The sequence below is a fragment of the Nelumbo nucifera genome, chromosome 8 (genome assembly GCF_055504915.1).
Source record: "Nelumbo nucifera cultivar China Antique chromosome 8, China Antique-T2T, whole genome shotgun sequence".
Taxonomy (NCBI): domain Eukaryota; kingdom Viridiplantae; phylum Streptophyta; class Magnoliopsida; order Proteales; family Nelumbonaceae; genus Nelumbo; species Nelumbo nucifera.
This window is the reverse complement of record NC_142656.1, coordinates 55,323,675-55,350,127: the sequence shown is the minus strand read 5'-3', so window position 1 is coordinate 55,350,127 and position 26,453 is coordinate 55,323,675. Positions and strand designations below refer to the sequence as shown.

Below are 26,453 nucleotides of genomic sequence, written 5' to 3'. Positions count from 1 at the left end.
TTCTCCTCCCCAAGTTCCCATAAAAAGTCCCTCGTTAATTTTTCCAACTCCCTACAAACTCCTTCTGGGATTCTGAACACCAACAAGAAATATACTAGAAGGTTTGGCAAAGTTGACTTAATCAGTGTTATCCTGCCCCCTAGAGACAAGTAGTTATTCTTCCAAGAAGCTAGCCTTTTAGTAAACCTATCAATCACCGGATTCCAAAAGCTCCTTTTTCGGGGATTGTCTCCCAAAGGAAGCCCTAAGTACTTCAGTAGCCAATGAGCTATCTCACATCCTAACACTCGAGCCCTTTCCTCCACCTCTCCCTCACTCATATTAATACCAATCACACAACTCTTACCCAGATTTACCCTAAGGTTAGTCATTTGTTCAAACACCCTAATCGCCATCTTCATATTGCACACCCAGCTAATCTCCTCTCCATCACAAAACAGAATTGTGTCATCTGCAAATTATAGGTGAGTGACCGGAACGCTATCCCTCCCCACTCTCCAACCATTTATCAGATTTCTGGAGTATGCCCTCTCAATAAGCCTCCCTAGCACTTCAGCAATTAGGGTAAAGAGAAAAGGGAGAGAAAGCCCCCTTGCCTAATACCCCGCACAGCTGGAAAGTGATCCACCACCTTGCCATTTACTAACACAAAACAATGGCAAGTCTTAATGCACCCTTTAATCCACTTGCACCACCTTTTCCCAAAACCACAAGACTCTAGCACTTCCAACAACAAAGACCAATCAACCAGATCATATGCCTTCTCCAAGTCCAACTTACACACTAGCCCTTTCTCACCTCTACTTCTGTAGGCTTCCACACTCTCATTTGCAATTAAGATTTGGTCCACAATTTGTCTATTCATCACGAAGGCACCTTGGTTATGGGAGATGATCGAGTAGAGCACCTCTCTAATTCTTCTGAATAACACCTTAGCAATGATCTTGTAGAGGTTGTTAACCAAACTGATGGGTCTGAACTCTTTAGGATGAGAAGCCCCAACCTTCTTCGGTATTAAAGCAATAAAAGTAGAATTTAGGCATGGGTTTATCACACCTCTTTCAAAGAATTCCAAGAACACTGCTTGAATGTCAACCTTAATTATCTCCCAACAATCTTGATAAAAGGCCATCATGAATCCATCAGGGCCCGGGGCTTTGGATCTATTCATAGAGAAAATGGCTTCTCTGATTTCTTCCAAGTCAAACTCTCTTTCCAACCACAATATCAACTCATTAGGGAGCTTAGGCCAATCCAACCCTTCAATCCTTAATCTCTTTTGTAAAGGCTTTCTAAAGATGGATTTAAAGTGTTCCACAAAAAACCCGGCAGTCCCTTGTTGTTGTGCTAAAACTGTCCCATCAACAACCAACTTAGATATGATGTTCTTCTTTCTTCTACCATTGGCTATTGCATGGAAAAAATTTGTATTTCTATCTCCTTCCTTCACCCATTTGTGTCTAGATTTCTGTCTCCAACCAACTTCTTCTTTGAAGATTATGTCCTCCAGGCTCTTCTTTAACTCCCACCTCATTTCTTTATCTCGGTCCCCAAAACATCCTCTTTCTTCCTTAGCACCTAACTCCTCTATTTTACTTATCTACTGTTGCTTTTCTCTTCTAGCCTACCAATGGGGAGAGAATTCCATTCCTTAGATTTGACCTTGAGCTCTTTCAGCTTCCAATGGAATTTCATCCCTTCCCAATTGACTTTCGAGTTACTTTCATTCCACCAAGTTTTCACTTTGTCTTTGAAGTCCGGGTGAAGTAGCCACATATTTTCAAACCTGAAGGGAGAGGACCCACTACCACCAATATTAGACTTAACAATCATTATTGGCCAATGATCAGAAGTAACTCTGGGTAGAGCCCTTGACACCAGATCTCCCCAATGCTCCTCCTAGTCTGTGGTGAACAAGAATCTATCTAATTTAGAGCAGATAGGTTCAGCTTGGAGATTAGACCAAGTGAAGCTATTATGAGAAAGGTTCAATTCCTTTAACTCAAAAGCATTAATGAACTCATTGAACTTCCTCATGCTTGTAGTGCTCCTTTGTCTCACCTTATTGCTCTCTTCAATGAACCTTATCACATTGAAATCCCCTCCCACACACCACAGCCCCTCCCACAGATCCCTAATATCTCCCAATTCCTCCCAAAGCTCCTTCCTTTGTTTGTACATAACATAGTATTTGACTCTTAAACTGTATCCATTTCTGCCAAAGAACTACTAAATCCCACTGAACCGCACCATGTTATGCCTCGCATCATTCAATGTTACAAATAGAAAGAGAAACTAGCATAAAATGATAAACATACAAATTCCTTCAGTGAATTCTATAATAATAATTAATGACATTTAAAAGAACCTCCTAAAAAATGCTCACAAGTTTCATAGCTCTGTCTCTCAACTTGTTTAGTCCACTAAAAAGTGGGGAAAAAACTCGTTTACTCCTATAACAAAAAATTTCAACCGAACCACATAAAAAAGCCAAGCAAAAGTCCGATCGCGCCATTCAACTACACAAATTATCCCACAAATACCTGCATTGGATGAACACTCTCCGCTGCCGATGACCCCATAGCTCCGGACCTGTTCCAAGCATCCAAAACAAGAGAACAGTCAATAGCTTTAAGGCAACAAAAGCAAATTAATCTTCCTCAATTTCTTCTGTCATCAAACTCAGTGGTTAGAACACGAAACTGTTCAGCCAAAACAATAAATTTAGACAAGATGCGGCATGGATTTCTCAGAATTTCGAAATTCAAAACAACAGAACCCTAGATTCTTACTGAACAAATAAGTTGATTATTTAAAAGACTAAACAAACACCGATCGAACAAAAAAGTGAATCCGCTACCTTTAGAAAAAAGAAACCCAACGAACTGTGAAAATTTGTTTTAGGGTGTTTGTACCAATATATGAAGAATTAAAGATATCAAAAACGGATAGAAAGATAAGAGGAGGAACAGAGGGAGAGGGAAAGAGAAAATGGGCGAGGGAGTTTTGAACCGACGACTGTATTACGAAAAGGAACCTTCGAGGGTTTTAGAATTTAGAGGAGGGTAAATTTACAAAATCCCACTCACTTTCCAGTGATTTTACCAAACTAACCAATAAATCAAGCCGTGTCTTTCTTCTCATCTCATATCCGGGCTGGGGCTAGCACCGAGTGATCATTTTCAGCCCGACCCGGAAAAGTCCGTGCTTGGCCTAGATTTGAGTTCAGGCCCGGGCAGTACATATCTGTAATCTGTAAATATATACTAAGATAATATTATGTTATTTTATGGTTGTATTATAAATAACACCTTTTCGTATAAATATTGTATACATACCATATAATATAAAATTACATATATATATATGTAAAATTTTATGCATAAAAGATATGGCATAAAATCGGGCTTAACTCAGCCCTGGCTTGCATAGGCCTAGGCTAAGCTAGGGCTGAGCCCGTGAGTTTTCTTTGGGCCCAATCATCATTAAGGGTCTATTTGGTTCAGTCAGAATTCGAATTGGAATTGGAATGGTTTATTCCCCTCATTATTGATTCAAAGTTCAAACTGCAATCTTAGTCAAAATCAGAATTGGCTGAAATGGGTTCTCATTCCCAGGGGAGGGGGAGAGAATGCTTATTGGGAATGAGAATGGGATTTTGGTTCAGCCCAACCAAACAATTGGAATCAAAATAACAGAATGAACCATTCTGACTCCGACTCTGAACCCTTATTTCCACAAACCAAACAGACCCTAAGAAACAGCCCACCTCAAAAAAGCTAGCTCAAAACACACATAAGATAAAAGGGGTATAGAAACCCACTATCTTTCCATTATAATAATAATTAGATAAAAATGGAAATGGCTGAACTAGATGATTTATTACTTTCTCTTTTAGTTAAAAAATAATGAAAAAGGAGGTTATGAGTTTTTATGGCAAAATTGAGTATAACTATATTTTATATTTATTTATTTCAATAAGTCATTTGGCTATGATCAAACAGCCACTTGATGAAGTTAGTGTGTGCACCCTGTGACCTAATTTTAAGTTTTAAAGCCTCTCCTAATTTTCCAAGTACAAATATGTTAATCAAAATCAACAATATTATTATTAATCATTCATCAAAATCAACAATATTATTATTGATCATTCAATGTATTTTCTTTCTCACTATTTTAGTTCTTTGGTAAGCAAAATATCTAGTGCAATACTTAATATTAAATTTTCCATTAAAGGTGACAACAATGGAGCAATTGCTCAGGCTAAGGAGCCATGAGCCCACTCGAAGTCAAAACACATCGAGAGGAAGTACCACGTACTGCGGGAGATTGTTGGTAGAGGGGATGTCCTGATTCAGAAGGTAGCATCAGCGAAAAATATAGCAGACCCATTGACGAAGCCATTATCACAAAAAGTGTTTGAGAAACACAGGGAAAACATGTGACTCCGACTTGTACCAGATTGGACCTAAGTGCAAGTGGGAGCTATTAGACAGTCTTTGTATGCCTTAGCTCCAATCAGAATGATGTACTTTTGACGTTTATTGTAAATGAATAAAGTACATATTTGATTCATATTCTTGTGGTTTGTTTCTGTATTCTACCCTTAAACTGAACACTTAATGACACTCGTGTTAGTTTAGAATGTTCATAGCCGGTGGGTCGATCTGGGGAGACCTATCCTGATAAGGCTGACACTAATGTGCTACTAAGTCGGTTGGGGTGACCTGTCTCAGCCGCCAGGGTGAGACCCAAGGCACATGCAATGTAGGATTAATTAAATCTTTGAACCGGACTAGATTTCCAGTATTGCCTTGGACCTTGGAGATTAATGGGCAAAACTGGAAAGTTACACCTGACCCCTAGATTCGATTATGATACTGTACTAGGTGTCGGATTGGGCTGTCTTTGATATGCCAATCAGTGAGATCCTTAGCAGGGGTCAAAACCTGGGTATGTTGGGACAGTCTGAGAATTCATCTGAGTGGGTGATCATAGTGACAGGATCAGCCCCTTTGTCGGACAAAGGTAATGATCGGGGATGCACTCTCTCTAATGGAAACCAAGACTGCCGGCAATTGATTTCAATCATTGAGATTTGTTTTGCAAAAAAAATTATTTTATATGAGATATAAAAGTATATATATTACGGTTTCTAAAATATTTGCAAAAGGTTTGAATTCCCGAGATCCATATAAGTAGGGAGTGCAACACTGTTTCTTGCAGCCGAGGGAGAGGTCCTCTCTTGTCGAGCAGTGTTTGATCATTATGGGCTGAGAGGTTAAGTGTAAGGCCACTGAGGGTAATGCCTGATAGGCTAATCTTGCATCTGGCCACAATCCCTGGGTTTTTATAAGGTGGCTTGGCTCAGGAACCACTTAATGGAAGTGTTGGGCCCAATAGAAGCCCATGTGATGGGTTTCAGGGGGTGCACTATCCACAATAGTGTATTCGGTCAGGCCTTATAACAAAGGCTGGGCCGAACCCATGTGGCTGATGTGTAGATCAATGCTTGGGTCCCAGTAATACTAGTTCGATACATTAATGAGCTTTAGTCAAATTTTACAACCATTTGATAAAAACGCATTTTATGTATTAATGGTGACAATAGTCACCAATTCAAAACATGTTTGCATTCAAAATGAGAGCAATGCCTCCATCCAAAACATTTATACTTTCACACTAAAAGTTGGTCAATATAAAAAAGGTGGATTCTAGTCTCATAATTCATGCTTACACACTTCACAACTAAATATCATTTGGAAAGAATACTAAATTATCATTGCAAAAATTAAACAGATTTGCATTTTTATGAACAAAGTATATTTGTATTTGCACTCATTTCAAACGAAGCCTTGAGGACAAAATTGTCACAAAGAAGTATGGAAAGACACTCCATCCTACAATGGGTAGGCTTTCCTCCTATTATAAGTAGGCTTTACTCTCTCCCCTACCCAACTCTTACTCCAATCCATAGTCTCCTGTCCCTTCCTTGTATCCTAGATAACCAAGCAAGACCCAACCATGGTGGAGAACTCATTAGAGATCTCTCCATTCTACTAAGCCCAAAATCAAATGATCCAATTGAAGCAATAGAGGATGATGCTATTCTTAGTGAATCACAGTAGAGGAACTTGATTTTCAAAGTTCTAATGGACAAACCAGTTAAGGTTATGGGACTATGGTATCAGCATCTTCTCGAAGGTGAGAAGAGTGTTTGATTTTGCCTCGAGCAATCGTGCCTAGTAGCACTACTCATAGAAGAAAGGATAAGGGAAACAAAATATTTGATAAGAGATAAAACTCAAAGCCTTTTATTAATGATATCATGGCTATTTATAATCACTAAGATAGGGAATAATGATCAATGATTGCAAATCATTACAATGATGATAGAATATTCTCTCAATTATGGTCCTATAATAGGCTATAACGTCTTGGCATCAGGCACGAGCGGACACAAGGGTATCATAACGACCTACTACATCCTTCCCAAGAGAGTTGAGTTGTATCATTCCTCCTCCCTTGGGATTAGTCTTGTCCTCAAGACTAGCTCTAGGGAAACTTTTGTTGAGAGAGCCCAGTTGTTCCCATGTCACATCAGCATTTGTAGTTCCTTTCCATTTGATGAGAAGCTTAGTGATTGCTCTATTCCCACTTTGAACCATAAGCCTGTCCATAATTGCTATAGGATGAGGCTGAAGAACTCCCTCTGGAGTTAATGGTGGAAGAGTGGGGCTACTTATGGCATGGTTGCCCAATTTAGCCTTCATACATGAAACAAGGAACACAGGATGAAGTTTGCATCCTTCTAGTAACTCTAACTTGTATTCCACCTCCTGGCTACCAGGGATGTTTGTCGATAAGGTTGAAGCCTTAAGAACACTCAATCCCCCACCTCAAATCTTCTTTCTATCCTTTTCTTGTCCACCATCCTCTTCATCATGTGCTGAGCAAAGCTTAAATTCTTCTTAAGTTCCTAAGCACTACCTCTATGTCTTTCAATTCATCATCTAAAGATTGAACATGGGTGGTGCTAGGGATATAAGACAATAGTGTTGAAGGTGAATATCCATAAAATGCTTGAAGTGGAGTAGTTTTTGTAGCCATAGTGGAAAGTGGTGTTATACCACCATTCAGCTAGAGGTAACAAATGGAACCATGTGTGTGGTTGGATGCAACAAAAACATCTGAGATAGGTTTCTAAGGTCTGCTTTAGGACCTTAGTTTGTCCATCTGACTGAGGGTGATAAGTTTAACTCATATTGAGTTGAGTTCATTGAAGCCTGGATAATTCCTTCCAGAATGATCCAGTGAAAGTTGGGTCTCTATCAATCACAATTGATCTCGACATTCCATGTAATTTAAACACTCTTTCCATGAATACTCGAGCAACCTCTAGTGCTGTATAAGGATGGCTAAGGAAAAGAAAATGACCATATATGATCAGCCAATCCAACACTACTAATATGATATCCTTCTTATTTGAGCTTGGTAATCTTTCTACAAAGTCAAGGGAAATGTCAACCCGTGCTTGCTCCAAAATGGATAGGGGCGGGAGTATCCCAAGAGTAGGAAGATTCTTGATTTTCTGCCTTTTGACAAACATCACACTCACCAACCCACCCTTTGACTTCCTTTTTATAGCCCTTACAATAACAAATTTGCCTCAGCCTCTAAATGGTGTTGCCATAACCAAAATGGCCCCCAACGGGGCTGGAGTGAGCTTCATCAAAGAGATTTCTTTGAAATGATGAAGTGGAACTCAGTACCTTCCATAACAAACCATTAAAATACCTATAGTTAGGCTTGTGCCTTCTTCTATCCTTGTTAAAGTGTTTTGTAAATGAGTGTTTGTAGCTACTTCATATTTCAATTCAAATGGAGGGTGATTTGGCCCGACCTCGCAGCACGGGTACACGAGGGCGTGACCTTGCTCAAATAGTGACTCAGCGTGACAGCGCAACTGACATAACCTCACGGGGGGAGGGCCTCACCGAGTTGAGCTCGGCAACTGAGCAGATAAACTACTCGCCGGAAGTCGTCTTTCCAGCATCTCCTCCCCAGGGTTAAAGTACTTCAGGGTGTTCCAAGATCGGGGTACCCTAACCTTTCTCGATGCCCGAGCTCCTCCCGATGGACTTCGGGCCACTCCCCGACGGGAGCTCACTGATCCACCTCTAGCCATCCCGGGGTGTAAACACCTCAGAGCCAAGTAGCTCGGCATAGCCAACCACGGGCAGCTCGCCGCCTATGGGATAGCCCGGCGTGGGGTAACTCGCGAGAGAGTAGTTCGATGTACTGCCGAAAGACCTCTTGCCTGACCACCGTATCCGACAAATCTGAGGACAACAGTCATGTCCCTCGCCAGGCAGCGTCGTGCCTGCCACCTTTAGAAGGTACCTTACACCTAACAGGTATGTACCCTGCAGCGACGGCCCCGCGCGTGCCACCTCAGCCTTGCCAGTAACGACTGTGGCAGGCTGACAGTGGCGGTTATACCTGCACTGTCAGAAGCCAGTGGGCCAAACACAACAGTTTTCTGTTATAAGGAGCACAGGTATCATCTTCGAACCATTGGCATAATCTGCACTCTTAGCATTTGTTTTCCTTTGCTTCTCACACAGAATACTAACTTAATCACCGGAGGGTTCCCGCCGAGCAAATCCTCCGGGACTTCTTCTTCTTCCTTCTGGTCTCAGGTACCTCTCAAGAGTCGTGTGAGTGCCAGCTAGGAGTGACTGGATCGCGCTACATCATTTGGCGCCGTCTGTGGGAAGCACTTCGAAAAGCCTTTCTCCAAATTTTTATGTCTCTTTACTCTCCAGAAACCCAACACTCATGGCTTCCTCCAGCAACATCGGACGAAGCACGGAAATGGATAACTCCAGGGAACAACCCCATCTTCCTACTGTCTGCATTGGACAGTTTATCATCTCCCTCTCGGTGGACGGAATTCCCAACTTGAATGCGCCTCTTGCAGTGGCACCCGTCGTCGCGCCACTCCCCGCTACAGTCTGAACAACGTTCACCGAATCTTCGGTCATGCCCCCAGCGACCAGCACAAACCAACTAGAGGACTTGACGCAATGCATGCGGGCCATTCAGGCCCAAATGCGACAGTTCCAGCAACTTCAGCTCTATTAACAGCATGTGCTGCACCAGGTCTCCCAGTACCAGTATCAGCAGTAGTTTCCCCAATTGCCTCAACCTCAGCTTCAGCAATCACAGCTTCCCCCTCGGCACCCGGTCTCGCAGCGAGTTAGGTCTCGCCGACAGGAGGAGCACCCACCTCGCCGAGGAGAGTCCCCCCATAACCCTCCAAAGAGCCAGGCCTTCACCCATGGCAGACAAGAAAGACCAGCGGCCCCGACCTCGCCATGGGCTGTCAAGACAGAAAGACCTTAGCTCGGCAGGCCCATGTCACCTCAACCCTCAAGGCCCGGTACACCGTTCCTGGAAAACCGATTCGAAGCCCTGGCCGCAGGATCCAAGCAAGAGCCCTCTGTCCGAAGTCATCACCAGCAGCCCGAGCTATTTCCTGCACACACCATTCCTGACAGTACAGAAGTGAGCAGCACGAACATCGAGCCCGCCAGAAAGCAGAGACGTTGTCACCGAGCTCGCCGGTCTGCTACCCACGACCAACCCAAGCTTGAAGGCAAAGAAGAGGTAAGCTCGGGCGAGGTCAAAGCGCCCATTCTTTCAATTCAATCCCTCTATCTCCCGAGCTACTAGCAGTCCCAATGCCTAAAGATTTCAAGCTCCCCCCTCTTGATAAGTATGATGGGTCATTCGACCCAAATGATCACATAGATGCCTTCCAGTCGCAGATGCACCTAGCAAGAGAAAGTGAGTTGTGCATGTGCATGGCCTTCTCCACCACCTTCAAAGGAGTAGCCCGCACATGGTAACGAAACCTGATGCTCGGATCAATAAGAAGTTGGGCGCAGTTCGTGCAGGCTTTCACGTCCCACTTTGTTACCAGTAAGCGGTGTCCACGAACTGAAGAAAAGCCTCCTCAACATAGTGCAGAGAGAAGGAGAATCCATTTGGGGCTACGTTAAACGGTTCAACGATGCTTGCTTGCAAATACCGCGCCAGGACCCCGCCGTGCGCCTTACAGCAGCTAAGAAAGGCGTGACACACTAGGAGTTCAAATGGCACATGGTCGTCAACCAACCAGCGACCATAACTGAATTTCTTAAGCTCGCGGACATGTTCATAGCCACCAAAGAGGAGATCAATCAAAAGGGCGAGAGTGCGCCCGAAAATAGGAAGAGGGAAGGAGAGCCTTCCAGCCAAGGGGACAGCTGAAGGAAAAAGGACAGTCGTTCCGAGCTCCCACAGTAGACCGAACTGATTACACCCCACTGAACAAGAAGCGGGCCAAAATCCTGATGGCGATCAAGGACGCTCCGTATGTGAAGTGGCCACCCCGTTTGAGGGGAAACCCCAATGAAAGAAATAAGAATCTATATTGTAGCTATCACAAAGATCACGGTCATAGTACCGAAAACTGTAAAAATCTCCGCGACGAGACTGAAGAACTCATCCGTCGCGGATATTTGAGAAACTTTGTACAAAACAACAGTAATAATAATAAAGCAGGTCAGCAAGGGGAGCACGGTAAGGACGTTCTCGAGTCTAGTAGCAAGCCGGCCGAGCATTCACAGAGGCAGTCTCCGGAAGAGAGGCCGGTCCAGGGCACCATCCACGTTATAGTGGGAGGCCCGATCGTCACGGGCTGTACTTCAGCAGCAGCTTGGACGTCAATTCGCGAAGCCGCCCGGGAAGAACAGAATCCTCCGAAGCGGCTGAGGACAGAAGAGTCGATTTTCTTCACGGAAGATAATGCGCGAGGGGTCCATTACCCCCACGATGACGCACTTGTGATAAATCTAAGGATCAGCGACTTCGAAGTCAGGCGCGTACTCGTCGACTCAAGCAGCTCAGTAGATATCCTCTTCAAGGCTGCGTTCGACCAGCTTCAGTTGCTGAAAAGTGACTTGAGGCCTGCGGACACTCCTTTTGTAGGCTTCAGCGGAGAAGAAGTCCGGCCCCTTGAAAAAATAACAGTACATGTGAAAGTCGGCACATGGCCCTGCGTAGTCAGACTCAACCACGACTTCCTGGTGGTCGCGACCCCCTCCCCGTACAATGCCATAATAGGTCGGCCGATCACCCATATCCTGCTGGCGGAGATCTTAACCAATCATTTGGCTATGAAGTTTCCTACAGACTTCAGTGTGGGGGTAGCGTGGTGCGACCAACTCGAGTCCTGCAACTGCTATGTCGCCGCCCTGAAGGGAAAAACCAAGGTGGCAGACGACCTCAAACTAGAGCGGCCAACGGAGCAAGGCGAAGAACGAGCTGAGCCCATGAAAGAAACAGTCGTAGTCCCGACCTTAGCGGCAGACCCAGCTCGGACGCTTCAAATCGGTGCTTTCGTCCAGGAACCTCTACGATCCGAACTAGTAAGTTTCTTACTTCAAAATTTAGATATTTTTGCATGGTCCGCGGCAGAGATGCCAGGTATAGACTCTAATCTTATGACTCACAAACTCAATATTGATCCTATAGTTAGGCCCGTTAGACAGAAAAAACGCAACCTAGCCCCGGAGCGGTGGAGAGTGGTCGACGAGGAGGTCGAGAAGCTCCTTGCAGCTGAATTCATAAGAGAAGTCCATAACCCGAGCTGGGTAGCCAACCCCGTCCTGGTAAAGAATGCCAACGACAAGTTGCGCAGGTGCGTCAACTACACCGACCTGAACCGGGCTTGCCCCAAAGACTGCTTCCCGCTCCCCAGAACTGACCGCTTGGTGGACGCGACCTCAGGGCATGAGTTGCTATGTTTCTTGGACGCCTATTCGGGCTATAACCAAATTAATATGAGATTGAACCCGAATAAGTATGTATTCGTGTGACGTCGGGCAAATTCCTAGGATATATTGTCAACTGGCGCGGCATTGAGGCCAACCCAGATAAAGTTAAGGCCACCTTAGATATGAGACCATCTCGGAAGTTGAAAGAGGTTCAAAGGTTGAATGGCCGCATAGTTGCCCTGAGCCGCTTCATGTCTAAATCGGCAGACCGCTGCCTGTCATTCTTCAAGACAATCAAGAGCAAAAGGTTTGAATGGACCCAAGATTGTTAGCTCGCGTTTGACGAGCTAAAGAAATACCTCGCTAGTGTGCCGATCTTGACCCGGCCCGAAGAGGGCGATATTTTAGAACTGTACCTCTCGGCAAGCGACGAAGTGGTAAGCTCGGTACTAATAAAAGAAGTAGATTGGGTTCAACGGTCCATCTATTATGTTAGTAAAGTATTGCAGGGGACAGAGACGAGATACCCGGAGATAGAAAAGCTAGTGTACGCACTAGTAATTGCAACTCGAAAGCTCCGCCCGTACTTCCAGGCTCATACTGTTATCGTTCTCACCGACAAGCCTCTGAGACAAGTCTTACTTAAGCCTGAGGTCTCCGGTCGGTTGACGAAGTGGGCCATTGAGCTCAGCGAGTACAACCTCCAGTACAAGCCGTGAACTGCCATTAAGGCCCAAGCCATAGCAGATTTCATCGCCGAGTGCACGTTCAGCTCCGAAGTCCCCAGGCCGATTGAGCACGAGGCCCCCAGCTCGGGTGAGCCCGAAGCTCCCAGGTCGGTCGAGTCCGAGGCCCGTGATGTAGCAGCCAGTGTGGCATCTCTCCTAGTTCGGCCAAGCGCGAGCTGGGATGAGGAGCCACGGATCCTTCACGTAGATGGCTCCTCAAACCAATAGGGCAGCGGAGTCGGAATAGTCCTACACGACTCAAATGGCACGAAACTGGAGTACGCGCTACACTTCGAGTTTGTGGCATCTAACAATGAAGCAGAGTACGAGGCATTGATAGCTGGAATAGCTCTAGCCAAAGAAGTAAAAGCCAAGCACATCGTTATCTGCAACAACTCCCAGCTCGTGGTCAACCAGGTCATTGGCGAATACGAAGCTCGCGAGCCAACCATGATTGCTTACTTGACCAAAGTCAGGGAGGCCCTGCTCAACTTCTAGTCACACTTTATCAGGCAAATCCCAAGGTCAAAGAACGATGAGGCCGACGCCTTGTCCAGACTAGCCAGCACCAGCGACATCACCATGAGAACCGTGTACATAGAGGACTTGCCTCGGCCCAGCAACCTCGGGGGGTAGAGGAGGTCGCTCCTGTCGTTCAAGCAGAGCCGAGCTGGATTGACCCACTTGCGAGCTTCCTGCTACACAGGACCCTCCCTGCAGATCGTAATGCAGCCAGAAAAGTGCAGCGTCAAGCAGCCAAATACGTCATGATAGACGAACGGCTGTACAGGAGATCTTACACGCTCCCCTATCTGTGTTGCTTGCGGCCTGCTGAAGCCGAGCTCGTACTCCATGACACTCATGAGGGGTTGTGCGGCGGCCACTTGGGGGGCAGGGCCCTTGCCCAGAAAGCACTTCGATAGGGATATTATTGGCCAACAATGAAAGCAAATGCTATTGAGCTCGTTAGAAAATGTGACAAATGCCAGGGACATGCCAATATTCACCACCAACCCGCTACCGATCTCAAGTATCTCACTAGCCCGTGGCCCTTTGCACAGTGGGGCATCGATCTACTCGGGCCATTCCCACTGGCAACGGGTCGGAGGAAGTTTTTAGTAGTAGCAGTGGATTATTTCACCAAGTGGCCATTCCAACTTAGAAGGCCCTTACTGAGTGAAACGAGTGCTCGGGGAAGGAACATACGAGCTTGAGACCCTCGAAGGGAAACAAGTACCTCGAGCATGGAATATTATCAACCTAAGACAATACTATTTGTAAGAATTGAATAGACCACGAGGCACTCCCAAAAGCCAAAGGGCCAGAGTATAGAGCTTATATGACCTCGGCACCACGGGACAAAGTCACCTCTATGGCATGGGCAGATCCTTAGAGTGGGCCATGAGCCACTCCAACTTAAGGGCTGAAACACCGAGCTAATGAAGAAACCCCGACAGCGTGCAAAACTGAGTGGCCCCGTCAGCATGAACTAAGTACTTGCCGCGCCTAAGGCGTAGGCGGCTCAGGCACGAACCTTACAATAAATAGCTCGCCCTGGCATGCGAAGAGTTGCACCCGTAAGGACAACTGATGGCAGACTACCTCGGGTACAGACAGGTTGGGCATGCGCCCTACTATGTCCCTCACCCCGGCATACACAAGGCTACCCCTACTAAACAGTTCGGGGCCACGATGGCCGATTAAGGAATACCCACTTCGGAAGTTCAATACGGTAGGCTAACAGCTCGGAGTGAATGACCACTTCGACAAAATAAATTGCACAAACTTTTGGCAAAAAGAAAAAGTCTTTTCATTGCAGAAGGTCCATTACATAAATTCCATTAAGGAACGTATTGGTTACAAGAAAGAAAAAGGGGGAAGATTAAGTTTACAAATACAGTGAGCAGACTACTTCGAAAACTCGTTGCCTCTATTAGGGACCTCCTCGAGGGCAGTAACTGGGTCAACATCCTCTGCCTCATCTTCAGAATCTGAATCATCTTTTGACTGACGCACAATGTCATCAGTGATCGCGAAGTGGTGATGGCGCTCATATCCAGGTCGGGGTAGAGGTGCCTGATTAGCCACCGACTGAGCTTGAAGCCCTTGCGGTAGGCCTCGATCATCACGTCGTCAAACCTTGAAGAGTTGACGTAGTCGATGACGGCCTGAGTCTTGGCCTCCTTGAGAGCACCCTCGAAGATCATGATCTTCTCTCTTATATCTTCCTGGAGGTACTCCACCTCGTGCTCCTGCTTCCCCTTTGCCTCCTTGAGGCCTTGCACCTCGAGCTTCAGAGCATCCCGCTCAACCTTGAGGCTGTTCACCTCGAACCCTGAGGGCTCCTGACCGACCTTGAGACCATTTACCTTGGCCGTCAACTAATCTTTGTCTCAGGTCAGCTCCCCCTTCTCTGCCATTAACACCTCGATGAAGCTCTTCTGAGCCAAGGCGTCACTCTCCAGGCAGTGGACCTGACAGCGAGCTGCCTCTAACTCAGTATGGGCTGTGCGGGATGATTTCTCAGCCTCCAGAGACCGCCTCAAATGCCGATCTGATTGGAGGCTCAAGGTGCGAATGGCGGAGTTCACCTGCAAAAGGGAGAACCTGTTAAGAGGGAGACCAAAAAAAAAAAAAAGAAGGGGGACTCACCACCATAGTATGAGTGGCAGCTCGGGCACCGAGCTAACCAGGAGTGAGTTCAACCCACTCACTAACCTCCCCCGGGTATGCAGCCAGCTTGCTCTTCTCCCGGCTGCACTAGGGGTTCAGGACGATCTGGCACCCCTGACCCTTCGAGCTGGATGTTGTCATCTCCACATCATGAGTGGAACTCTCAGAGGCCTCGGCGGCAGCTTCGGTAGGATGAGCCCCGGCAGCAGCAGCATTAGCCTCGGCAACGCCTTCACCAGCAGGACCGACAGGTTTGGCAGCTGGTTCGGAAGGCCTGACGGCAGGCTCCGCTATCACCTCGGGCCCCCGAGGCACAACCGCTTCTTCCGGGTCGATAACGGGCTCCGCTACCACCTCGGGCCCCGGGGCTAAAGTCTGCGGAGGGTGGGGGTCGGCCGAAGCTCGCGGGGACTCAACGTGCTCCTTCTTGGCCACGCGTTTCTTTTTCTTCATCTAGCGGAAGAGCTTCTGGTTATCTATTTTCTCTGCCTCCATAGGACTTGCCGCAAAACACGACATCTGCAACCCAAAGTAAACATATGAACAGAAAGCCGAAGTGAAGGAAGACCTACCCGGGCTCAAGCGGGCCTGGATGAGCTTCTCCTCGGATGTGAAGTCTTTATAATTCAACCCGAGCTGAGCCAGTGACTAGAGCGCCTTCTTGGTCTTCCCGTCTAGGATGACACCGGGGTCTTGAACGGCCATCCTCCAATCAGTGGGGTAGAGCCACCCCGTGCAGCTCCAAACTACGAAGTAGTCCTGCTTCCAAGCTGGGACTTTACTCGGGAGCTTATGCATAAGCTTGAAACCCGGGCGGGGGGACAGGTAGTAGGACCGCATGTGCCTGGGGAGAGCGCTCGAAGCACTCTTCTTTATGGCCAAAATTGTGCTAAGAATGTCTAAATCAATAGAGAGAGAACGGTCAAAGCAAAGAGAAATGGACCCCACCACATTCCATATGGAATTTGGGTGGAGTTGATCCAGGGTGATGTTAAAGTGTACCAACACCTCAACGATCAAAGGGTGAAGAGGAAGTCGGAGTTCGGCTATTAGTTGTTCCCTAAAGATCACGATCTCGTCAGGACCGTGCTCCCATGGAAAGCTGCCGGTGGGAAGGCTATAGGAGTATTTTTTAGGGAGCTTGAACCTCTGAATAAGGTCCTGAAGCCTCTTCGAAGTCATTATAGAAGGGCCGAATTGATCTGGTTCCCGACCTCGGTGGGAGGTGGACGCCAGATGACCCGAAGCCACCCGTACTTCAGGTGGATGGGTAGCAGAGGAGCCGCCCCGAGCCAAGGTACCCACCTCAGGCTCGTCAATCAGGCTATCTACACTAGATGACATGGAAAACTGAAAGGAAGAAATGAACGGAAAGGGAAAAGGAAGCTCGGGAGGACTCACCAAAGAAACGCAACCGAACTAGGAAGATAGGACGAACTAGGAGACCCAAGCTAAGAGACCTCTGACGCGAGCTCAAGCGTTAATGGCGAAGGCTTTGTGGCAAAGAAAATGGCCAAGGGTCCCCTTATTCATAGCCATAGCTACGAGGTCCTCGAGGCAAAAACGGTTTAGCGCGTTTTTGATGTCCGCGAAGTCCAAATCGCGTGAGGTCAGCGCATAGCCCGGACGCGACTCGAGTCTTTTTTTATCAAACCGGGCACTGGACCAGTCCAGCTGGACGGAGCACGCGACAAAGCAGCATGAATGCCGCCGCCAAATCCATCTGGCGCGTCATGACCTCCCCGCGCTAGGTCATCACCGCCAGCACAGGGAGTGGGGGGCAATTGATGGAGGGTGATTTGGCCCGACCTCGCAGCACGGGTACACGAGGGCGTGACTTTGCTAAAATAGTGACTCAGCGTGACAGCGCAACTGACATAACCTCAACTCAGGGGAGGGCCTCACCGAGTTGAGCTCGGCAACTGAGCAGATAAACTACTTGCCGGAAGCCGTCTTGCCTGCATCTCCTCCCCAGGGTTAAAGTATTTCGGGGTGTTCCGAGATCGGGGTACCCTAACCTTTCTCGATGCCCGAGCTCCTCCCGATGGACTTCGGGCCACTCCCCGATAGGAGCTCACTGATCCACCTCTAGCCATCCCGGGGCGGAAACACCTCGGAGCCAGGTAGCTCGGCATAGCTTGCCACGGGTAGCTCGTCGCCTATGGGATAGCCCGGCGCGGGGTAACTCACGAGAGAGTAGTTCGGCGTTCCGCCGAAAGACCTCCTGCCCGACCACCGTACCCGACAAATCTGAGGACAGCAACCATGTCCCTCGCCAGGCAGCGTCGTGATTGCCACCTTTAGAAGGTACCTTACACCTGACAGGTACGTACCCTGCAGCGACGGCCCCGCGCGTGCCACCTTAGCCTTGCTAGTAACGGCTGCGGCAGGCTGACAGTGGCGGTTATACCTGCCCTGTCAGAAGCCAGTGGGCCAAACGCAACGGTTTTCTGTTATAAGAAGCACAGGTATCATCTTCGAACTATTGGCATAATCTGCACTCTTAGCCTTTGTTTTCCTTTGCTTCTCACACAAAATACTAACTTAATCATCGGAGTGTTCCCGCCGGTTAAATCCCCCAGGACTTCCTCTTCTTCCTTCTGGTCTCAGGTACCTCTCAGGAGTCGTGTGAGTGCCAGTTAGGAGTGACTGGATAGCTACATCAAATTCTATTGTCCAATCCGGTATTAGGGCTAACATTCCAATCACCTCATATTCATGCCATCTAGAGAGTGTGTTGGAGGTGTTATATCCCAATAGCTTGCTTAGAATATTTTATTGGGTGGGAGTAGTGATTCTTTGCTTCATAATGTAACCAATGCTTCTCTGATATGTTAAAATTCTGAATTTATTGCCAAAGAGGTAAGGGTGCATTTGTTGAACTATTGAGACGACTGCAAGTAATTCACAATCATAAGTGAACATGTTCAATGCCTTACTAAAAAATGCGATGGGTCGCCCTTCTTGGGATATGATTTCACCTAGGACATGGCCACTAGCATCACTTTCCACAATGAAAGATTTGATAAAATCAAGTATCGCCAATACAGGAGCAATAGTCATGGCAGTCTTCAACTCCTTAAAAGCAGTTTTGGCCTCCTTCCCCCAAGCCCATGCTCCCTTCTTTAGTAATTAGGCAAGAAGATTGGCTATACTCCCATATTCCTTAACAAACCTTTTATAATACCCAATTAATTCCAAGAATCCCCTTAATCCCTTCACAATGGCAGGTCTTGGCCAAGATAGCATTCCCTCTACCTTGATTGGGTCCATTTCCACTCCTTGATTGGATATGATGTGTCCTAAGTATTCAGTTATGTTTCTCATAAAACTGCGCTTACTTCTTTTGGCGCGATGTTGATGGACGTGAAGAATGCACAAAACTTGTTTTAGATGGATGAGGTGCTCTCCCTGTAATTGACTGTAGACCAAGATGTCATCGAAGAATAATAGAACAAATCACCTAAGTTGCTCCTTAAAGATTTGGTTCATGAGTGCCTAAAATGTTGTCGGGGCATTGGTGAGCCCAAATGGCATTACCAAAAACTCAGTGTCCTTCATGAGTCGGAAAGGTGGTCTTAGCAATGTCTTCCTCCTTCACCCGGACTTAATGGTACCCAATTCGCAAATCTAGTTTTGAAAAGAACTTGGATCCACGAAGCCCGTCAATCAACATGGGAAAATGATCATTGATTGTTTATTGGTTTAATGCTTTATAATCCACACAGAGCCTCCACCTACCGTCTTTCTTTTGTACCAATAATACTGGTGAAGAGAAGGGACTTTGGCTAAGCCGAATAACCCCTTCTTGCAGCATTTTGCTTACAATTCCTTCAATCTCATTTTGGGTATAGGGGTAACGGTATGGCCTGATATTCATAGCCTGGCCTTCTTGGGTTAAAGGTATTGAATGGCCACAAGAATGTAGAGGTGGCAAGCCTGTAGGTTCCTCAAAAACATTTGCAAACTCTTCCAGCACAATCCTAGTTTCTCTATCACCTTCTAGCATATCATATCCCAAATTTATATTCATGAGTTGAAGCAGGTATACCTGGGTGGAATTGTTCAAAGCCTTGGATGCAGTATCTGCATTTATCAATCTGGGTTTGGGCTTCCGAACTCCTTTTAACTTGTGTGCCCCGTCATTCCAAAGCTGTAGAGATAAAGCTTCAAAACCCCACAATTTAGGTCCAAGAGTCCTAAGCAATTGAGTGCCCAGCATCGCATCGTAACCAATAAGTTGTAGCTGATGAAAGTCTACCTTAATGGTGTTTCCTTGAGTCCGAACAGCTACCCCAGAGCTGTTAGACAGTGTATGCCCTTAGCTCCAATCAGATTGATGTACATTATGACATTTATTATAAATGAATAAAGTACATATTTGATTCATGTTATTGTGGTGTGTTTCTGTGTGATACCCTTAAACTGGGCACTTATGAGACTCGTGTTAGGTTAAAATGCTCACAACCAGTGGATTGATCTGGGGAGATCTATCCTGATAAGGCTGACACTGATGTGCCACCAAGTTGGTTGGCATAGCCTGTCTTAACTGCCAAGGTGAGACCCGAGGTACATGCAGTGTAGGTTTAAGTTGAAACCATGAACCGGACCAAAATTCCAGTATTGCTCTGGACCTTGGTGATTAATGGGCAAAACTAGAATGTTACACTTGCCCCCCAGACTCGATTATGATACTGCACTAGGTGCCGGATTGGGCTGTCTTTAATATGCCAATTAATGAGATCCTTAGAGGGGGTCAAAACCTAGGTATGTTGGGACAGTCCAAGAATTCATCTGAGCGAGTGATCATAGTGACAGGATCAGCCCCTTTGTCGGACAAAGGTAATGATCGGGGATGCACTCTCTATGATAAAAACCAAAACTGCCGCAGTTGATTTCAATCGTTGAAATTTGTTTTGCAAAATATATTTATATAAAGATACACACACACACACACACACACATATATATATATATATATATATATATATATATATTATGGTTTCTAAATGTTTGCAAAAGGTTTTAATTCCCAGGATCCATGTGAGTAGAGAGTGCAACACTGTTCCCTACGGCCGAGGGAGAGGTCCTCTCTTGTCGGGCATTGTTTGATCATTATGGGCTGAGAGGTTAAGTGTTAAGACTATTGAGGGTTATACCTATTGGGCTAATCTTGCATTTTCCCACAGTCCCTAGGTTTTTATAAGGTGGCTTGGCCTAGGGACCACTTAGTGTAAGTGTTGGGCCCATTAGGAGCCCATGTGATGGGCTTAGGGGTTCACTGTCTTTTTCAATGAATTCGGCCAGGCCTTGTAACAGAGGCTAGGCTGAACCCATGTGGTTGATGTGTAGGTCAATGTTTGGGTCCCATGCCATACAAAGAAACCCAACTGGGCAGCAGTTTGGAAGGTTAGTGAGTACATGGACTTAATGGGCCTAAAGTTCAATTCGAACTGGTATAATTAAATTATTTAAAGAGGGACGGATCTGGGATTTGGATCAGCAGATAGGATTAGGTCTTATCCCTATCCACTCAGAGAGACTGGAAACTCCTAATAAGATTAGGAGGGTTGATCTAATCTGCAGATAAAATAAGGATTTGAATCAGGAAACTCGTAATGGGATTAGGAGCTGATCTCTTTAAGGCTATAAAAGGAGGAGGGGGTGAACCATTCTACAGACAACACCCCAGAGATATCAGATCTCAGATCACAGAGAGAGAAGACAACTACAGTGTGACTGCGCCATCTTCTCCCTACGTTCTCCTTTAGTTGTCGCCTTTGCCAGTTCGATCTCTATTCTTGTAAAAGTGATCAAGAAGCGTTCTTGATATCATTTTTTGGAGAAAAACTGATTGAAAGTCGTGCTCACATACCCTCCATCAAATTCTTGCTGAAGAATTTGGTTCTTGGAAAGATCACTGCTGATTCTGCTCCATTCAGCACTGTGTCATCTTCAGTGGAGAAATCTTTGGAGCTTTCCTTGGGCATCAACACCTCCATTGGAAGATATTATTTCTTTGTATCATGTATCTCCCTCTACTTCTGATTTATTCAGATCTGATTCACTTCTTGATTCAAGATTGATCCTTGAAAAAGCAGTTTTTCTAAAACAGGGAATGTGATTCCCATATGGGAGAGAGAGAAATTTTTGAAATTTCACCCTACCTACCTGCAAGGTTCGGCTATCCATATGATGGATCTCTCATCCCTTCAAGAGCATCTACCATAGCCACAAAGTTGTTCAACGTTTGCCACCCGCACACTGAAGCTAGGATGAGAATCCACCTAAAACCCAACCTTCCTTACTATTCTAGGGTCTAAGAAGTTATGCGAAGACCCATTGTCCAAGAGGATAGTAAGTGAATGATGATGAACGTGTCCTTGAATCCTCATGGTTCTAGGTAAAATGGCTCCATATATGGCATGTAGGGATATCCCCAGCATTGCTTCTTCCTCAGACTCCTCAAACTCCTTCTCTTCTGCAATTAGTACTTGATGATATTCCTCTATTGTCTTTATAATCTAGAAGATCTTCTACTTTTTACATTGATGTTGTCGTGTATACTTATCGTCATAGTTAAAGTAGAGTCCCCCACTCCCCCCTTTCTCATGCCTCTACGGGGGTCTTTTAATATCAGGTAATTTTTGAGTTTGGTTAGAAGTGTTACCTGTTGAGGATGGGAACTTTGCCTTTGGAATCTCTTGCTTCATCAACCACCATTTGTGCATCCATTCTTCTTCTTTTAATAATGCTAACCGAAATGCTCGGTGGATAGAGGTAGGCTCAAACATCTTGACTCTTGTGTGGATTTTAGGTTTTAAGTCCACAGACAAAACAATAGACTAGATAATCTTCGATCAACCCTTTAATTTGATTTGATAGCCTATGGAAATCCTCCATATAACTATGCATAGTAGTCGTTTGGGTTAGCTCGGAAAGTCTTATGACAATATTGGTGTCCTATAACTCATTAAAACGACTATTCGTGGCCTTGAGAAATTGGTCCCAACGAGAACGGGAGTGGTGGTCTTTGAACCCACAATACCACTCCACCACATTCCATTCGAAACCTAAACTAGCAATGGAAATCCACAGGTCTTGTACTATATCTTGGATCTCAAAGTACTATTAAATCTAGGTGATCCAGCCGTCCAGATTGACACTATTGAAGCGAGGAAGCTCAAGCTTAAGTTGTCTCTAGTGACTTCTCGTAGAGCTCTAGGTTTGCATTACTCCTTCTGGCCCTTTGCTTTGCTCGCTGGTGCTTATTAGCATCTCCTAATGATTCCCCTCTATTGGATTACTGAACTGAAACTGTAAGGATCCCAATCATTCTATCTTATTCAACTTAGCTTCCATCTCATTGCCTTTGTAGATAGTTCATTCTCTCCTCCATGGTGTTAGAGCCTTATACAAGATCAACCGGCTCTAATACCAATTTGATATTAGCCTCTTCTCAAAGACGAGAAGAGTGTTTGGTTTTGCCTTGAGCAATTGTGCTTAGTAGCACTGCTCACAGAGGTAAGGATGAGGGAAATAGAGTATTTGATAAGGGATAAAACTCGATGCCTTTTATTAATGGTATCATGGTTATTTACAATCACTAGGACAACCAATAACGACTAATGATTGCAAATCATTACAATGATGGTAGACTATTTGCTCAATAATGATCCTATGATCGGTTATAAAGATCTTGCATCAGGAACGAGTAAAGATAGGTATCATAACGACCTGTCGCAGGAGAGTCAAGTTGTATCAGATGAAAAAGAAATGGTATGTAGAGCTTGGAAAATCGATATTAACATGATATTTGATTTCCACGGACATATTTGGCAAAGTTCCCACCAACTTTGAGCCATAGAAAAAAGGCCCTTGATTATTTGATGGTAACCTTATAATCACCCAAAAAGCTACAACAAATCACCGACTTGAGGATTATACCCTCTCGCAAGTTGATTTGTGGGTACACTTACCAACCTTAATGCAAAGGCAACAATGAAGATTAGAGCATGCTTGGGTAAGTCATATGAACTTGATCCAAAAGATGTTGCCAAATATTATAAATTTGCTAGATTAAAAATCCTCATGGATGTATACATGTCCTATACAAAAGGTTACATAGATTCTACACCTTTTCTGCAAGAGTAGTCCATAAGACCAATGCTTGCAAAATTCGACACCAACTAAACATGGATATAGAGAAATGTGTCAAATGAAGACATGAAAAATAAGGTGTTAGTTTTAATAGATGGTCACATTACAAAGGTTATCAAAACTAATAATTCTCCATGTTTAGCAACGACCAACAACTCTTAGTCAAGTAATAGGGAAGCCTAAGAACAACGCTATACTATCTCGGTGAAAGGGACAATAGTTCAACAATTTGAAGATGACAACAACATTGGACATACCACTGATCCCACGTAGCCCACCTAAGCCACTGTCAGTATCAAAAAGACCCGTGCAACTGTCAAAATCATTTATGCTGGAAGAGGAGCACAATATCGTAGTAATGGATGGTAACCACGGCTCCCCAAATATGGAAGGTGGAACTATACATCCAGAAATGTAAGTTGTAGTTCCACCAAATCAGGAAAGATAATTGCCAACCCATCTTTTATATCCACTGGTATAAATGAGATTATTTTCATGGATACTACCATTTGCACCCACTGGTCGAATGGTAATTCGACAATACTAATGGAGTTGGATACCAATGAAGATGGCATCCATACAACACATTTAATGGTTATGCCAAAATCTACAAAGTCCTCTCAATAAACCTCTACAATGCCGATCATGCCACAAGAAATCCCCTCATCAATGGTGCAAAACATAGAAAGTGTGACCCCTCCCTACTCTAATGTGGAAGGCATGCCATTATCCAGACCACAAGGAAATGGACCCGCCAAGTTAGACGAGTTACATGACAATCATATTCTCTCACTTTCCATTTTAACTAAATAGGATACATTGATCCCTTCGTTGATATTTTAAAGGTGCACCCTGTTCAAGAGAGAGAGGAACCAATTCCAAACACGTACGGTTGTGAAACCAATTAACACAATTGTCAAAACAAAAGTTTTGAACATAAACGTTGAGTAGAGACTCCAACTCAAAACTAGAAGGATAAGAATATCTAAAAATGTCCAACAAACTTCCATCCATGCAAGTGATTTGGAGAAAAGTTAAAGACCTTGGCAAGAATTAATTCTATTAAGGGTGGAGGAGGAGCACCCAAATCAGGCCCCCACCCATCCATGAAGATTATATCATGGAACTATCAAGGGTTAGGGAGTCTCCGAGAAGTTAAACATCTTGCAAAACTCCTACAATATATACTAGGCATGACAATGTATTTCTATTTGAAACAAAATTCAATTACTAGTTAAGAGGCTGAATTGGAATCACTATCACTATGTCATTGTTGTCAGTTTATTAGGTGGGCTCTATGTGTTATGGCATTCTGATGTAAAAATCCAAGTGGTGAACAGTAATGCCAATCTAATAATAGTTAGAATTCCTGATCCCTCGGACAAGGGAGATTGGGATCTGCTTTGCACTTATGGATTCCCTCATCATGAAGATAAACACATCCTCTGGGACATAATCAAACAATACCATCATAAATCCACCCTCCCTTGGGCTTTAATCGGAGGCCTTGATGCTATATCTTCTAGAAAAGATAAAAGAGGCGGAAAGTCAGTTACTAGTATTCACACAAAGGGCCCAAACAAACTTATTGAGGATTATCAACTGCTAGATCTTGGGTACCATGGACCTACCCAACAAAAGAGCCTTTTAGAAGCTTATTTGAGAATGCCTTGATCGAGTGCTAATGCAACCATCATGTCTAAGTTATTCCCACTTATATGGTCAAACACTTAACTATCATAGGTAGTGACCACAACTCGATTCTCTATAGTTTGGTGGGTCTCAAAAGAAATTTAAGACTCTAACTAGATTTGAAGTAATGTAGATTACTTGTGATGGTTATAAAAGGAGCCTGTAATAGTCTTGGCCTGAAAGTAAGGACTCTTTACTCAAAAGTGCCTCTCTTGCAAAGTAAGGACTCTTTTAAGTATAGAATAGCATAAATAAGAAAGCAAATTGAAGAGATCCAGATCAATGTCATGGGCAGAAATTGTTAACATATAAAAATGAAACTTAAATATGATCTTGAGATGTGGTATGATAGAGAAGAGCTTTATTGGAAACAACGCCCTCGAAGGAACTAGCTGGAACATGGTGATCATAATACTAGATATTTTCACAATTATGAAATACAAAGAAAAGAAGAAATGGTATGCACTTGCTTAAGGACAACAATGGCCAATGGATGATAAACCCTAAACAAATTGAGTTCTCCTTAGTTAACTTTTATAAAAATCTTTTCACTTCTTAGTGTGATTTCTCTACAATGGATGATAATTTACAGCATCACTCATAACACCATCGGAGAATGAGCTTCTTTGTGCCACCTCCTTCAAATGTTGAGATCAAAACAATTATTTTTAGCATGGCCCCTCTTAAAGCACCTAACCTAAATGGATTACATGCTTTCTTTTATTAGAAAGGGTGGAATGTGATTGGAGAGGCTCTTTGCTCATTCATCAAAGGCCTCTTTCTCGACCCTAATCTTATTACTTCTATTAATGACACTCTACTAGTTCTCATCCCAAGAAAAGATAAGGTGGAACAACGTAGTGATTCCCACCCCATTGGAATTGGCTAATATCACTTATAAAATTGTGACAAAGATCCTGGCTGCCAAATTGAAACCACTACTTCACAAAATATATCCCCCTTACAAAATGCTTTCATGCTAGGAATACAGATCTTGGACAATATTGTGGTGTCCAAAGAGGTAGTTCACTCTATGAACAACAATAGATCTAACAAGGGTTCTTTCTAGCTAAAACTTGACCTTGCAAAGGCCTATGATAGAGTTGATTGGCATTTTCTTATTCACTACTTACATAGGCTTGGCTTCTTTGAATTCTTCTGCTCTTTAACTAAGGCTTGTATATCTTCTCCCCACATGAAAATTATAATTAATGGAGAATGTAGTAAAGCACTCACACCCCAAAGAGGGTTACGACAAGGGTGCCCTCTCTCACCCAATCTATTCATTATCTACATTGAAACCCTCTCTAGATTATTATCTCAAACACTTCTTAAGGGTGAACTACATGATTTCAAATTTAGTAACTCTCTGAAC

At 44.6% G+C, this 26,453-nt stretch overlaps 1 protein-coding gene across 2 annotated transcripts in view; it reads right to left on the bottom strand.

Annotated features, from left to right (window-relative positions):
• The window catches only part of RPN13 (regulatory particle non-ATPase 13), a 36,485-nt gene extending 33,443 nt beyond the window's left edge, over positions 1 to 3,042 (bottom strand). The window contains exons 1-2 of one of the 2 annotated variants that reach the window (XM_088892964.1): positions 2,861 to 3,042; positions 2,544 to 2,592 (exon numbers count right to left, since the gene is read on the bottom strand). Coding sequence is in view for 1 of the 2 variants with exons in the window: in XM_010265088.3 (XP_010263390.1) it covers positions 2,544 to 2,582 (39 nt within the window). In the remaining variant the exon portion in view is untranslated. The remainder of the gene's footprint in view (positions 1 to 2,543; positions 2,593 to 2,860) is intronic. The other variant, XM_010265088.3, reaches the window with a different exon arrangement.
• Between the last annotated feature and the right edge of the window lie 23,411 nt (positions 3,043 to 26,453).